The sequence below is a fragment of the Melopsittacus undulatus genome, chromosome 5 (assembly GCF_012275295.1).
Source record: "Melopsittacus undulatus isolate bMelUnd1 chromosome 5, bMelUnd1.mat.Z, whole genome shotgun sequence".
Taxonomy (NCBI): domain Eukaryota; kingdom Metazoa; phylum Chordata; class Aves; order Psittaciformes; family Psittaculidae; genus Melopsittacus; species Melopsittacus undulatus.
Window position 1 is genome coordinate 83,044,732 of NC_047531.1, and position 12,186 is coordinate 83,056,917.

The following is a 12,186-nucleotide window of genomic DNA, read 5'->3' on the forward strand; positions in this document are numbered from 1 at the left end:
CTAGAAAAATATAGAGATATCTAATTCTCTCAGTGATACAAGTTGTACACATCCTAAGAAAGGTGTTCACCTAATATAACCTCAAACAGAAATGTGTAATAGTAAAATGTGACGGGGATAAAAGGATAAGAAAAATAAATGTATATTTCTCAAAAAAACAACCTCTTCAATATAACTGTTTTAAACATTAAAAAAATAGTTTGCATCAGTAATGATGATCATCTAGTAAATACCGTTAATTATGTTCCAACAATTTATAATTAGCTGTTAACATTGTTAGGTCTACATAAAATGGATAATGAACAAGGGTGGTAATGGCAATGACACAGATGCTTTGCAATAAGGTATTCAAGCAGCAAGCTAATTGCTGTAAACCAACCTTGACTTTCTGGAACAAAAGTTGTGTTTCATTAAAATCAAATGCAAAAATATCATTAACTTCATGTTCTCATACCTTCAAGATATTCTGATGAAATCTGCCTAGCACTGAGAGTAATTTCTGCAGGGAAAAGGTACTTCATCCTGTACTTCATGCTGAAGGTATGTCACGTCCTGTCCCTCCATCTCAAGTGGAGTTTATCTCACATCTCAGGAAGGCACACCCCAAGAGCCTTCAGCAAGAGTATATTCTTTTAGTAAACACACAGCAGTTGGAAAAGTATGTTTGGATTATTTTTTATTTTAATCTCAATATTGCAGTAACTGTTTTAAATACCACGTGAAGATTTTTTCCACTTATCCCAAGTTCTGTGGAAGACGTTCTACCAAGCACTGGTCTGAACTACCATGCCAGAAATTTTCTCATGCCAGAAACAAGGAAAAAAACACCAGAAAAGTAGCTTTGCAGCTCCCAGGGCTAAAATTATTACAATTTTCTGAAGGCAGCTTACATAAATGAAGATTGCAAGAAGCAGATTATATCTCAAACAACATTGTTTTACTTTCAAATTAGCGAGTCTTACCATGAATAGTATCATAGATTGGAAACCATCCTGAAATAACTGTGGCTGCTTCACTGTAGAGCAAAGGATCAATATCTATGTACACTTTGCCAATGGCATCATTAGCACTGTAGGTATCATGATCAAGAACTGTGATCTGGAGAGGTTCATCTTGTAGCTCTTCATCATCTACCTAGAAGCAAATATTAACATGGAATCTTAGTATCTTTTAAAAATGCAGGGAAACGCTGCTGAAAAACAAATGCAAAAAAAAGAGGGTTAGTTATGTACAGTGACGTGACACAGATAGATCTGTAGTTTTGATTTCCTGTATCTAAACAACACATTCACTTATTTTGATTTTACCCTTCATGGACTAGTGAGATCCTGAAGCCACAGTCACCACTGGGAGAACAGAAAAGCAAGATTACAGTAATTACACATTGTAAAATAGCACATAATTTGTTTTAAGGCACATTCCCTAGATTGTTTACCCATCTTCAAGAAAAAGTATGAATACTTTTCATTTAGAAAAAAAGGAAAACTTAAGATAAAGTTCTGATTACTGGTGTTCTCACCCTCCCAGACTGCTCAGTGGCTTAAAAGAGGACATTTTATACAACCAGCTGTTAAAATCCAGTCATTTCAGACATGCACTTTACTAAACAAATGCTAAAATTACCTGCAGACACCACAATTGCTTTTTACCATATACAAAATAGAAATTCTACAGCTTTCTGTGTTGATCACAAACAGTGAATCAGGTTTGCCAGGTGCAATGGGATGATTCATCTAAGTGTTTACAGCACTATAGCCTTGCAAAAGGATCAAACTGCACACACATACACATGCACACACACATACAATGTCTAAAAGAGCTAGTGTTTTTCCACTCTTTAAAATGTGGAATTCTTTTTTCTTTCCCCCTTTGCGGTTTGTCTCTTTTCTTTCCCAAGTCTATTTTTCCATACAAAAAGACAGAATTTTGAGACTTCTGTTATTGCCAAAAACATCTCTTTCCCTATGAACAGATTTAACCCTCCAGACAGATCAGCTCTTTCCTCTCCTCCCAGATGATCCCAGGCACTGAAAGATAAAAAGTAGAAAAAAAAAACCCACCTTTTTACTACCCTTTTAGTCAACCTGGATTGCTGATTAAGAGATGCTCTTCAGCATTGTACTGAATAATAATCTGCCTAACCTTACTATTTTATACTTGCTCAAAAATGTTTCTAATATTACCAGCTATTACATCACTTAGTACATGTACACAGTTTCAACTATGTGGTATTACTTTAGAACACTATAAACGACAGAACGATTAATTCAATTTTTTTAACAATTAATTTATCCCAAATATCTTACTCTGTTATTAAAAAATTAAGGAAAATATAATTAAAAAAAAGAATATGTGAAAGTTTTTCAAGGCAAAATGTCAAAGAGCATCAATGAATTATGTCCTGGAAAACATCAAGAAGCAATTCCAGGAAAATACTGAGTGCTCTTATTATTACATAAGGAAATAGTAAAATGAAATGTCCAACAATTGCTGTCCAAGCTTTTTATTTTGTAATTTTCTCACAAGAATTCTGTTTTCTTCTCTGTCAAGTGCGTTATTTTTGCAACCCATGGTGACATTTTAAATACCAATTAACTTTCCTTACTAAAATTACCCCTTAAACAAAAAAAACAAGCATTCTGATATCCGAAAGCCTGATTCTTCATGCTATTTTCCCCATACTTTCACATCTGCCTTGTCTTTTTTAGTATTACCCAGAATAACATCTGAGGTGGATCCAATCTGGCAAGCTTTTATCTTTACAAACAGCTCTGAAAAGCCAAAGAGACACCTTTAGCAAACAAGCTCTCACTGTAGATAGGTTTGCTGAAATGGCTTCATGTGTATTTAAACAAAAAACACTTCACCTCTCAAACTCATTTTCTCCCTGAAATTAAATTATTTCATTAAGGGCATCTAAACCAGAGTGTGTATATAGACACAAACTCTTAAAAAATACTTACTTCAAACTTGAACCACTCAGAATTCCACTGAGGATTAAGAGATTTGGGATACACATCTGTCTTAAATGTTGTATTTCCAAATTTTACCTAAAAATACAAGCATGCAATTATTAACAAATAATAATAAATTTAGAAACTCATCAATTCTACACATGCAAATAATTTCAAATACATTATTTCAATAATATCAACAAATCCTTTCCGGTGACATCAGCTTTTTTAATCAGTTCACATACATCAGTAAGTAACTTTCCATATAACAACAATACTTCTCATATATTTCTCCCAATATTATTTTTTTTTCCTCCTTAATCACTTGATAAGTAGAAATATCACTTCTATTCAAAGTCACTTGTATAATATCCTTGGCTTCTGTTTAAAAAGCACGTAAAGCAAAAGTATTCTATCTAAATATTCAAAGCTAATGTCCCACTACTGTTCTCTCTAGGGTTTCTAAATCAACTTTATTGACCATTTATAAAAGAAACACAGAAACAAGAATGGTAACATTGATAAATTTGTTTCTGAAATTTAAGAAATCTCCCTAGATGCACACCAGAAAATAACTGAAACCATCTCCATTAACTGCAGTCTTGAATTGCTGGACATGTACCAGTAAATTCAGAGCAGCAAGGAGGAACCTTATCAAATTTTATTCTTTTCTTAAAATATAAAAAATTACAGAAAGCATATGGGCAAAAAGGATAGAAGAATTACATGTATCTACACACACACACCTCTCTATATATCCCTGTAACCATCAGGTACTGAAGATTAAATATTCTTCATAATTCTATTGATTAATGCACATAATAGCCTATATCAGGAATCTCCATTTGGTCTCCATATTTATCTCTTTCAAGACAACCCCATTTGTTCTGGGGGTTTGTTTGTTTGTTTTGCTTTTAAAAAGTGAAATAATTTCTGTGGTGCTCCATACTGCCGAAGGCAACTTTATTTCACTGAAACTCTTACTCCAAACCACTCACAAACACTTGTAGATCTCTGAGTGTTGCCTCCAAAATTAATTAGTACTTCATACCAAGTATCTGATAACACTTACAAATACCCAAAGTTATGGGCTTTAATGCATTCAAAATTCTTAGGAAAATAATGAGTATGCTGATATAAAAGAAATGCTGAAGTTAAAGACAGCTGAGGATTTTGAATATTGTTTTCTTTTTAAAGTCTAAATAGATTTTGGAGACTAAATTTAGGCTTAACTTCTGAAAAATGCATGGCAGTTTTTTAAACACTTTTGCTCAAGAAATTATTAAATAAACACTTCATATGTTTCAGTAATATGGTGATTATTTTGCACAGGTGCATACCCCAACTCTAAAGAGATTCTGCACATGCTTTAGGCTTTTCAATTAAGCTGGTTGTACTTAAGCACCACAGGACTGGATTATGAATTCACATTGAGCTATGTATAAATAACTGTACATACCTCAGTCAACAGAACTCTGTTTAGCATTTATGACCAAAGAAGTAAAAAACCCATGGTGCCCCCTACTTGATCTAACGAACAGTAATACTTTTCAAAGAAGTTACTTCAAAGTAAGTTTTAAAGTTAAAAGCCAGAGTGGTTTGAAAACACAGGAACAAGCAACCTTAGTGTAAAATATCACCTAGCTATAAAAAGGTGGATGCAGCCTATATGTGTACAAAAAGCTAACAGCGCTGCCACTGAGAACATGTATTCACACAAAGCAATATAATAAAGTGATACTGACACTAGTTTTAAATGAGCTACCTTATGTACTAGGAGCTGCCAAGATGGAACAGCCCAGAGCTCCACCCAACCTATTTTTACAGGTTACCTAGAGAGTAAATTAGTTTCCTTGGAGCCCCAGGCAGTTATAACTGAAGCTCTCCAGTAGTCAAGCCAGTTCATTAAAGCCAGTAGAGATAATCAAGAACTATACTGCTGTCTGCAGTACAAATTTAGAAACACAATTACAGAAGAAATTGTGCTACTTTGCCCTGGATCACACATGCTGGTAAAGTCCAAGTTGTGCATAACCTGAGCCAAGTAAGAGCTCCAGTCTTCTCCTATTTCCTTCTGTAATTCTAGATAAATTAATGCTAGTAATTGACTAGTACCTTAACATCACTTCTACTTTTCATTTTTATTTAAGTGAAAACACTTTGTAAATGGTTTCTTCAACCTTACACAGAAAAATAAAACAATAGCTTCAAGCTCAATATAGTTTGAGATAAATGTCAAAGGGGCAATTCCCAGTCTTCCTAAGTAATAGTCCTAACAGCAAGGCCCCACCTATGTATTTCTTTAGCCTTATTTGTGCCAAGACATTCATGAAACTGCACATTAGCTCAGCTAAGCAAACTGATATTTCTGAAAAGTCCTACTTCCTTTTATGCTAAGCTAGTCTTTTAACAAGATGAATTTTGCAATCTGTCTTGCCACACACCCAGGACAGTAGGGTTGGCACAGATGGCAGAGGGTTGGGAACAAATGGCCAACAAGAGAGAAGAACTGCTTCTCCACAGCAAAAAAACAGGCCAAATGAAACTCATTAGAGAGCTGCATTTCCTATTTCCCATTCTCACAAGTAGCACGCATGTCGGTTGTCGTAGGCTATTCATCAAATTTGAAATTAAAGAGAAGTCCTTATAAATGAAAAACTGACTGATGAAACACTTGAAACCAAACACTAAACTATGAAGTTAAATGACTGTTATTCCTGTAATAAAATAGAACTGTGTTCTATTTCAGCTCTACTGAAAAGCATGCCAAATGCATTTTCGCTTTATTAGTGATTTAATGTCCCACTAAGCTATGTGTTTACTGTCTAATGTCAATCAAATTTTAAGCACCAAACAAAAATCGAGACTTACATATCCAGAATCTATTTTGATATTAATATCAGCCTTTCCAATTTATATGTTCTAGAACAACATTCTGTCTTCCTACCTGAATTCCAGTGTTGTGTCAACCTCAATTAAAATTTGTGGTAGAAACATGCATTCTATTTTTAAGCACTTCTGCTTTTTCTGTATGATTTCTGAATCTATGGAATGTTCCTGAAATGTTCTAAGTTGTTCATATTAGAAATAATGAACCATGAAACAGAAGGCTCACATCTACTTATTTTATAATCCTTTCCTAAGAAATATCCTATATATTGCCTGTTAATTATATAATTGTAAAGAAGGCTGGAGTTAGATACTTCTGGTGCAATAAAGTGATTTAAACAAGCAGACAATATTAAAATAGTTTGAATCATAGAATCATAAAACCAAATAGGTAGGAAGACCTTTAAGATCATTAAGTCCAACCGTTACCCCAGGACTGCCAAGTCCATCACTAAACCATGTCACTAAGGGCCTCATCTAGATGGTTTTTAAACACTTCCACTGATGGTGATTCTATCACTTCGCTCGGCAGCCTGTTCAACACCTGATCACCCTTTCAGCAAAGCAATTTGTCCTAATGGCCAGTCTAGACGTTTCCTCGCACAGCTTAAAAATCCAAATCGAAAATATTTTAGCATTTCAAATACTTTAAATAAAAATAACAACATTGGTCGAAGAGTAAAGCCTGTACAACCACGCTGCATACATACATTCACAAACACAGATGCCTTAAACACGCTTTTATCAATTCATCCGGCTTGCCACACATCCATCAAACCCCGAAATGGATTCCATTTGGCTGCCAGACCAGTAAGAGAAATTTATTAACAACCTCCAGCCAGGAGAGGCTTAAAACAGGCCTATTTCTAAAAAATCATTCGAATTCCACATGCCTGTCAGCTAAAAACCAAGGATAAAACAGACACTGCTTTCACAACATCCCAGCCGACAGGGGCTGGGAATGCTCCCCGCCCGGAGAGGCTGCAGCCAAGGGGGCAGCTCCCGGGCCCAGGCCGGAGGCACTAAATGCGCCCAAGGGGCAGCGGAAGGGAGCAGCAGCCGGCTCCGTACATGGCCGCAGCGGCACCTGTCACTGAGGCGCAGCCGGACGGCGGCCGGTGTGTGGTGTGTCCCATGTCCCGTGTCCCTCCGTGACAGGGCCCGGCAGCAGGTGCCTGCCTGCCTGCCCTCCCTCCCTCCCTCCTCTCCCTCGAACCTCCACAAAGGCGTCGGTGAGGTCACTGGCGCGGTCCATCACGGGCAAATGGCGCCCTGCCACGATCTTGACCTTCAGCTTCCCCGGCATCCTCGCACGGCTCCTCCACCACCGCCTCCCGCCGGCTGCAGGGGGAAAACAACAGCACGGGGCCCATGGAGCGGCACGGCTCCGTGAGGGGGGGTGAGGGAGGGAGGAGTGGCGAGGCAACCAAGGCGCATGCGCCCCTGCGAACAACGGTTCTGTAGGGGCCTGCCCGTTGCCGGCGCCGCTGCCTCGGTACAGGGGCTCAGTGGCGACACCCGGCGAGAGGGGACGGAAGTGGGGCGCATGCGCTACTCACCAGGTCACCGGAGCCACACCGGCGGGAGGGAGTCGGTTTTCACCCCCTACCGCGGCTTAGGCTTTGCCGGTACCGCCCCGCCCCTACGGCAAGATGGCGCCGTTGGTACGGGGACCCCTTTGGCAGTCGAACGCCGACTCCTCGATGAGCTCCGCGCTAGCGTTGCGGCCGCGCTGCCGAGGGAAGGCAGGGTGCTTGAGCGCCGAGTCATCGATGCCCGGGGCTGCGTGTGGCCAGTGGCCGCAGTGGGGCGGTCTGAGTCGCCTCCAGCCGCATGATGGCCACATCAGGACGGGCCAGCTCTGCGTCCCTGACCTGTGCTGCCGGCTGGTTCCATGGTCCCGGAGCACCCTGCCTCCATTCTGTCCCTTTATGCAGCCTTGGGCTTGAGGGCCCGTTAACAGTTAAGCTTGCAATATATGTGCATCTACTCGATGGCAGAGTCCTTTAACGGATTTAAACCAAACCTCATTGGTTTATTGTGGTTTGGGGTTCTTTGTTGTTGTTTTGGGGGTTTTTAATCAAAGACAGGTTTGTGCAGTATTTGAGGAATTATTAATCGATTAAACAGAATTTAGTTACCAGAAGTAGGATTTGATACGGCTCTCATAGCCAGATTTTGACTTTCTGATGCTTGAAAAGCTCTTTGTTTAGGAAATAGTGCTGTGGAAGCTTGGGGCAACCTAAGGGAGCCAGGCTGGCCAAGAGTTGCCTCAGGTATGTGCCCACCACTGGGAGTGTGAAACCAGGGTGTGTGAGGATCTGTGAGCACGGTGTGGTTGTGAACAGGAATATAAAAGAACCTTTGTGCTTCGATAAAGGAGCCTCCAGATGTTGAGCCAAATAGTAGATCTAGTTGTATTATTTTTCCTTTCTAATTCTACAACACGACAAAATCACATTATGGGCTGATATGTGATACTGCAAACATAAACCATATGAGCAAAATACAGCAGTGTGTGGCATAGCAAATTACTGTATAGATCTTTGGCTATCTGTCCTCCAGCTAGCCACATTTAGTCTTATTGATAAAGTTACCTTTGGAACAAGTCATACAGTTGCTAGTATTCATTGCACCTCTGAATAAGTTACAAACAGGCTACATGTGTGTTTTTAACTCGTGCATCCTGCTTGAGTGGAGTACTGCTGAGGCTGTTCCCAGAGCAGGACAGCAGTGAGGAGCAAAGACCCAGAACGGTAGTTAACCACAGAAAACATGCTACTTATGTTAGGGTATTAGTTTAGACCAAAAATGTGTTTTTTGAATGGAATCGCCTGATCTCACCTTCTTAAATGTTGTTTTGGCTCACCTAAAATGAATATTTACTTTGGATAAGACTGAATTGAAAAGTATAAGCTAGCAATACACAAAATGCATTCCAGCTGTGTAAGGGCATTTGGGCTGTAACAGTAACTTAAAGCTAGTATGAAATTAAACCCTGTGAACTGCTTATGGTAAGGGTCATCAGCACTGTTTCATCCTAAAAATGGGCCATTGATCTACTATATTACTTGTTAGCCTAGCCATTCCTGCCTGAATTTCCCTATTAGAATAGAAAACTGCCCAGAAGATGGGACTACAAACGCCAGCAGATGGGACTACAAACGCTGTTGCCTGCGTTAGATACAGCATTGGCCTTCATTAATCGGTGTTGTACTGCTTTGTAGCCCAAGATTTAGGAAGTGTAAAACAAGTTCTTGACTACAAACAAATAAAAACAATGTAAAAGTAAACTCTGCTATGTTTGTCTTTTTTTTTCTGGCAAAACACCTATTTCTTTGCTTCTTTTGCTGGCTGCATTATAATGCAACAAATTACTAAGAAACACTGAGTGATTACTGCAATGTTAACAGCATGGCACATAACAGACCCTGGCATCACAGACCCCTCTTAAACCACTGAACACACCAGAAAAAGTCTGGAGCTCTTCATTGTTCACTGAAGATTGGGCAATTTGCCTGAATAATGGCCAGTTAACACAGTGAATACCTGCATAAATGGAATTGTTACACGGAATAGCTACGATCTGAACAATCCTTAAACATTTTTAAGGGACCTACTTTTTTTTTTACTTGGTTGAAAAAAGTATCTTTTTTTCCCATTCTTTCTTCATAGGTCTTTTTTTCACGCATTTGAGCAGTCTTTATTTTCCCATGAAGATTGTCAGAGCAATCATAGAATCATAGAAGTTAGGGTTGGAAAGGACCTTAAGATCATCTAGTTCCAACCCCCCTGCCATGGGCAGGGACACCTCACATTAAACCATATCACGCAAGACTCTGTCCAACCTGGTCTTGAACACTGCCAGGGATGGAGCATTCACAACTTCCCTGGGCAACCCATTCCAGTGCCTCAGCACCCTAACAGTAAAGGATTTCTTCCTTAGATCCAATCTAAACTTCTCCTGTTTAAGGTTGAACCTGTTACCCCTTGTCCTATCACTACAGTCCCTAGTAAAGAGTCCCTCCCAAGCATCCCTATAGGCCCCCTTCAGATACTGGAAGGCTGTTATGAGGTCTCCACGCAGCCTTCTCTTCTCCAGGCTGAACAGCCCCAACTTTCTCAGCCTGTCTTCATACAGGAGGTGCTCCAGTCCCTGATCATCCTCGTGGCCTCCTCTGGACTTGTTCCAACAGTTCCATGTCCTTTTTATGTTGAGGACACCAGAACTGCACACAATACTCCAAGTGAGGTCTCATGAGAGCAGAGTAGAGGGGCAGGATCACCTCCTTTGACCTGCTGGTCACGCTCCTTTTGATGCAGCCCAGGATACATTTGGCTTTCTGGGCTGCAAGTGCACACTGCTGGTTCATGTTAAGTTTCTGATAAACCAACACCCTCAAGTCCTTCTCCTCAGGGCTGATCTGAATCTCTTCTCTCTCCAAGCTGTAGCTGTACCTGGGATTGCTCCGACCCAGGTGTAGGACCTTGCACTTGTCATAGCTAAGCTTCATAAGGCAGGCAATACTTCAAGTGTGGTATTTCAAACAGGGAATAAAGTTCCAGGGAATTTTAACGGAGTTTCCTAGTGAGTATCTCCCTGGGATTATGAAATACTCTTCTTTTTTTTCCAACAAAAATCTGCCTTGGTATCCAGCTTTTCAATGGAAGATTTTGTAGTCAAAGGACTAGAAACACCTGCTTTGGAGAAAGGGTTCAAATCTAGTTTTTAGGTACTTGGAATGATCTGCTAGGTACGATATGATGCATAAAGGAACCTGCATGGTGTATTATACCTGTTTTAGGGCTGAGGAGTTTCTATACTGGCAGAATGAGACCTGTCTTTCCATAAATTAGCACAGTACTTAACACATTTCCTGCCTATTGTATTACAGTTCTCTAGGGCCAGCAGGGACTTACACAAAGTGAAAGGTAAAAATGCTGTAACAACTAGGTAAAAATCAGATGATTATAGTAAGTGATTTCCCTGATGGAATTAAAGTATGTCATATGAATAATGGTATACATGGGTGGTTTATTTTTGTCCTAAATCTATTCAAAGTCATTCTCAGGCTAATGGAAATAAGTTGAGCTGACACTGATGATAGATGGTAATATAGTCTATTCTTATATATTATATAGAGACTGAATAGGGAGCTCATTTGGAGACAGTATCTTGGAATTAACTTTTGGAGTTGTGTTGTCAGGAAATTCAAATACTGTACTGGTGATGCAGCAGATCCAGATAAATTTCTAATATTCTATAATATGTAAGAAATAAGTTTATCCACTGAAAACTCTTTCATTCCAATGATATTCTAAAACATTATTCCCATACAGATCTAGTGAATTGAATAAAACCTGGTTGTCCTTTGAGGAAAACCAGAAGCCTAAAAATAGTCTCAAGGCTTATATTAGGAGGGTAAAAATAAAGCCCAATATGTCTTAGTCCTGAAATTGTATTTTTTAATTGTTTCTATGCACTTGTTTTCTCGATATCAACTATTTCCTTTGGAAATGAGATCTTGGCACTTCGTATTCTTTTGAAAGTGGCATCTTTCGAACAGTCTACTCAAGTCAATCTTGTGTTGACTTCAGCAGTTTGGGATCTGGTCCATATCAGGCAGTCTCTAGGAACAGAGACATGAAAATACTCAATTTCATGCTATTATGGCTGTATGAAGGTCTCAATTTCCATCTACTCTTGAAAGAAATTGTATAAAATACATATTCACTAACAGGGGAATGTACGCAATTACCTACTGGGGGGATCAAACAACTGGATCTGATGTCATGTTCCAAGCTAGTAATTGGGTGTCATTTATCTTTATTACAGTTCTGTGAGGGAAATAACATTGCATATGACTTTGTGCATTTTATGAGCAATGAGTGGCAAAGGCATAATTGGGATATCAGTTCACAGAGATTACAGCTAAGTCCTGTGTACACATACTAGAGCAAAGATATGCAGTTACAAGGAGCACGATAAAAATAGCTCTTCAGAATGCATCATGCTTACAAAGCCCTAATTAGTCAATACCTAGTTAATAATTTAATTAAATTGTTAGTAGGAGATAATTAGTCTTACAGTGACACTTGCAACATTTCTGCCCTTCCTCTTTATATGGATTGAGACAAAGACATGAAATATTCAGCTATGATTGTAGTACATATTAGACTTACAGTTACTAGACTGGTTATATTCTGCTTAATATTGTTGGTATTTTCCTTTTTCCTGTATAAATGTCATCAATAGATCATTTATTCAGGTCCCATCCCAAACCATGGAAATACTAATGAATGTGTATATTTATATCTTGAAATTGCTGTCAAGATCAAAGAT

The 12,186-nt window shown here is 39.1% G+C and overlaps 1 protein-coding gene across 5 annotated transcripts in view; it reads right to left on the reverse strand.

Annotated features, from left to right (window-relative positions):
* The window catches only part of C2CD5 (C2 calcium dependent domain containing 5), a 59,890-nt gene extending 52,397 nt beyond the window's left edge, over positions 1–7,493 (reverse strand). For 3 of the 5 annotated variants that reach the window (XM_031048161.2, XM_031048159.2, XM_031048160.2), the window contains exons 1-3: positions 7,060–7,229; positions 2,964–3,050; positions 963–1,134 (exon numbers count right to left, since the gene is read on the reverse strand). In XM_031048161.2, the coding sequence (XP_030904021.1) occupies positions 963–1,134; positions 2,964–3,050; positions 7,060–7,149 (349 nt within the window). In that variant the 5' untranslated portion in view covers positions 7,150–7,229. Of the gene's footprint in view, positions 1–962; positions 1,135–2,963; positions 3,051–7,059; positions 7,233–7,402 lie in introns of those variants that run through there. The other 2 variants (XM_031048158.2, XM_031048162.2) reach the window with 2 other exon arrangements.
* Between the last annotated feature and the right edge of the window lie 4,693 nt (positions 7,494–12,186).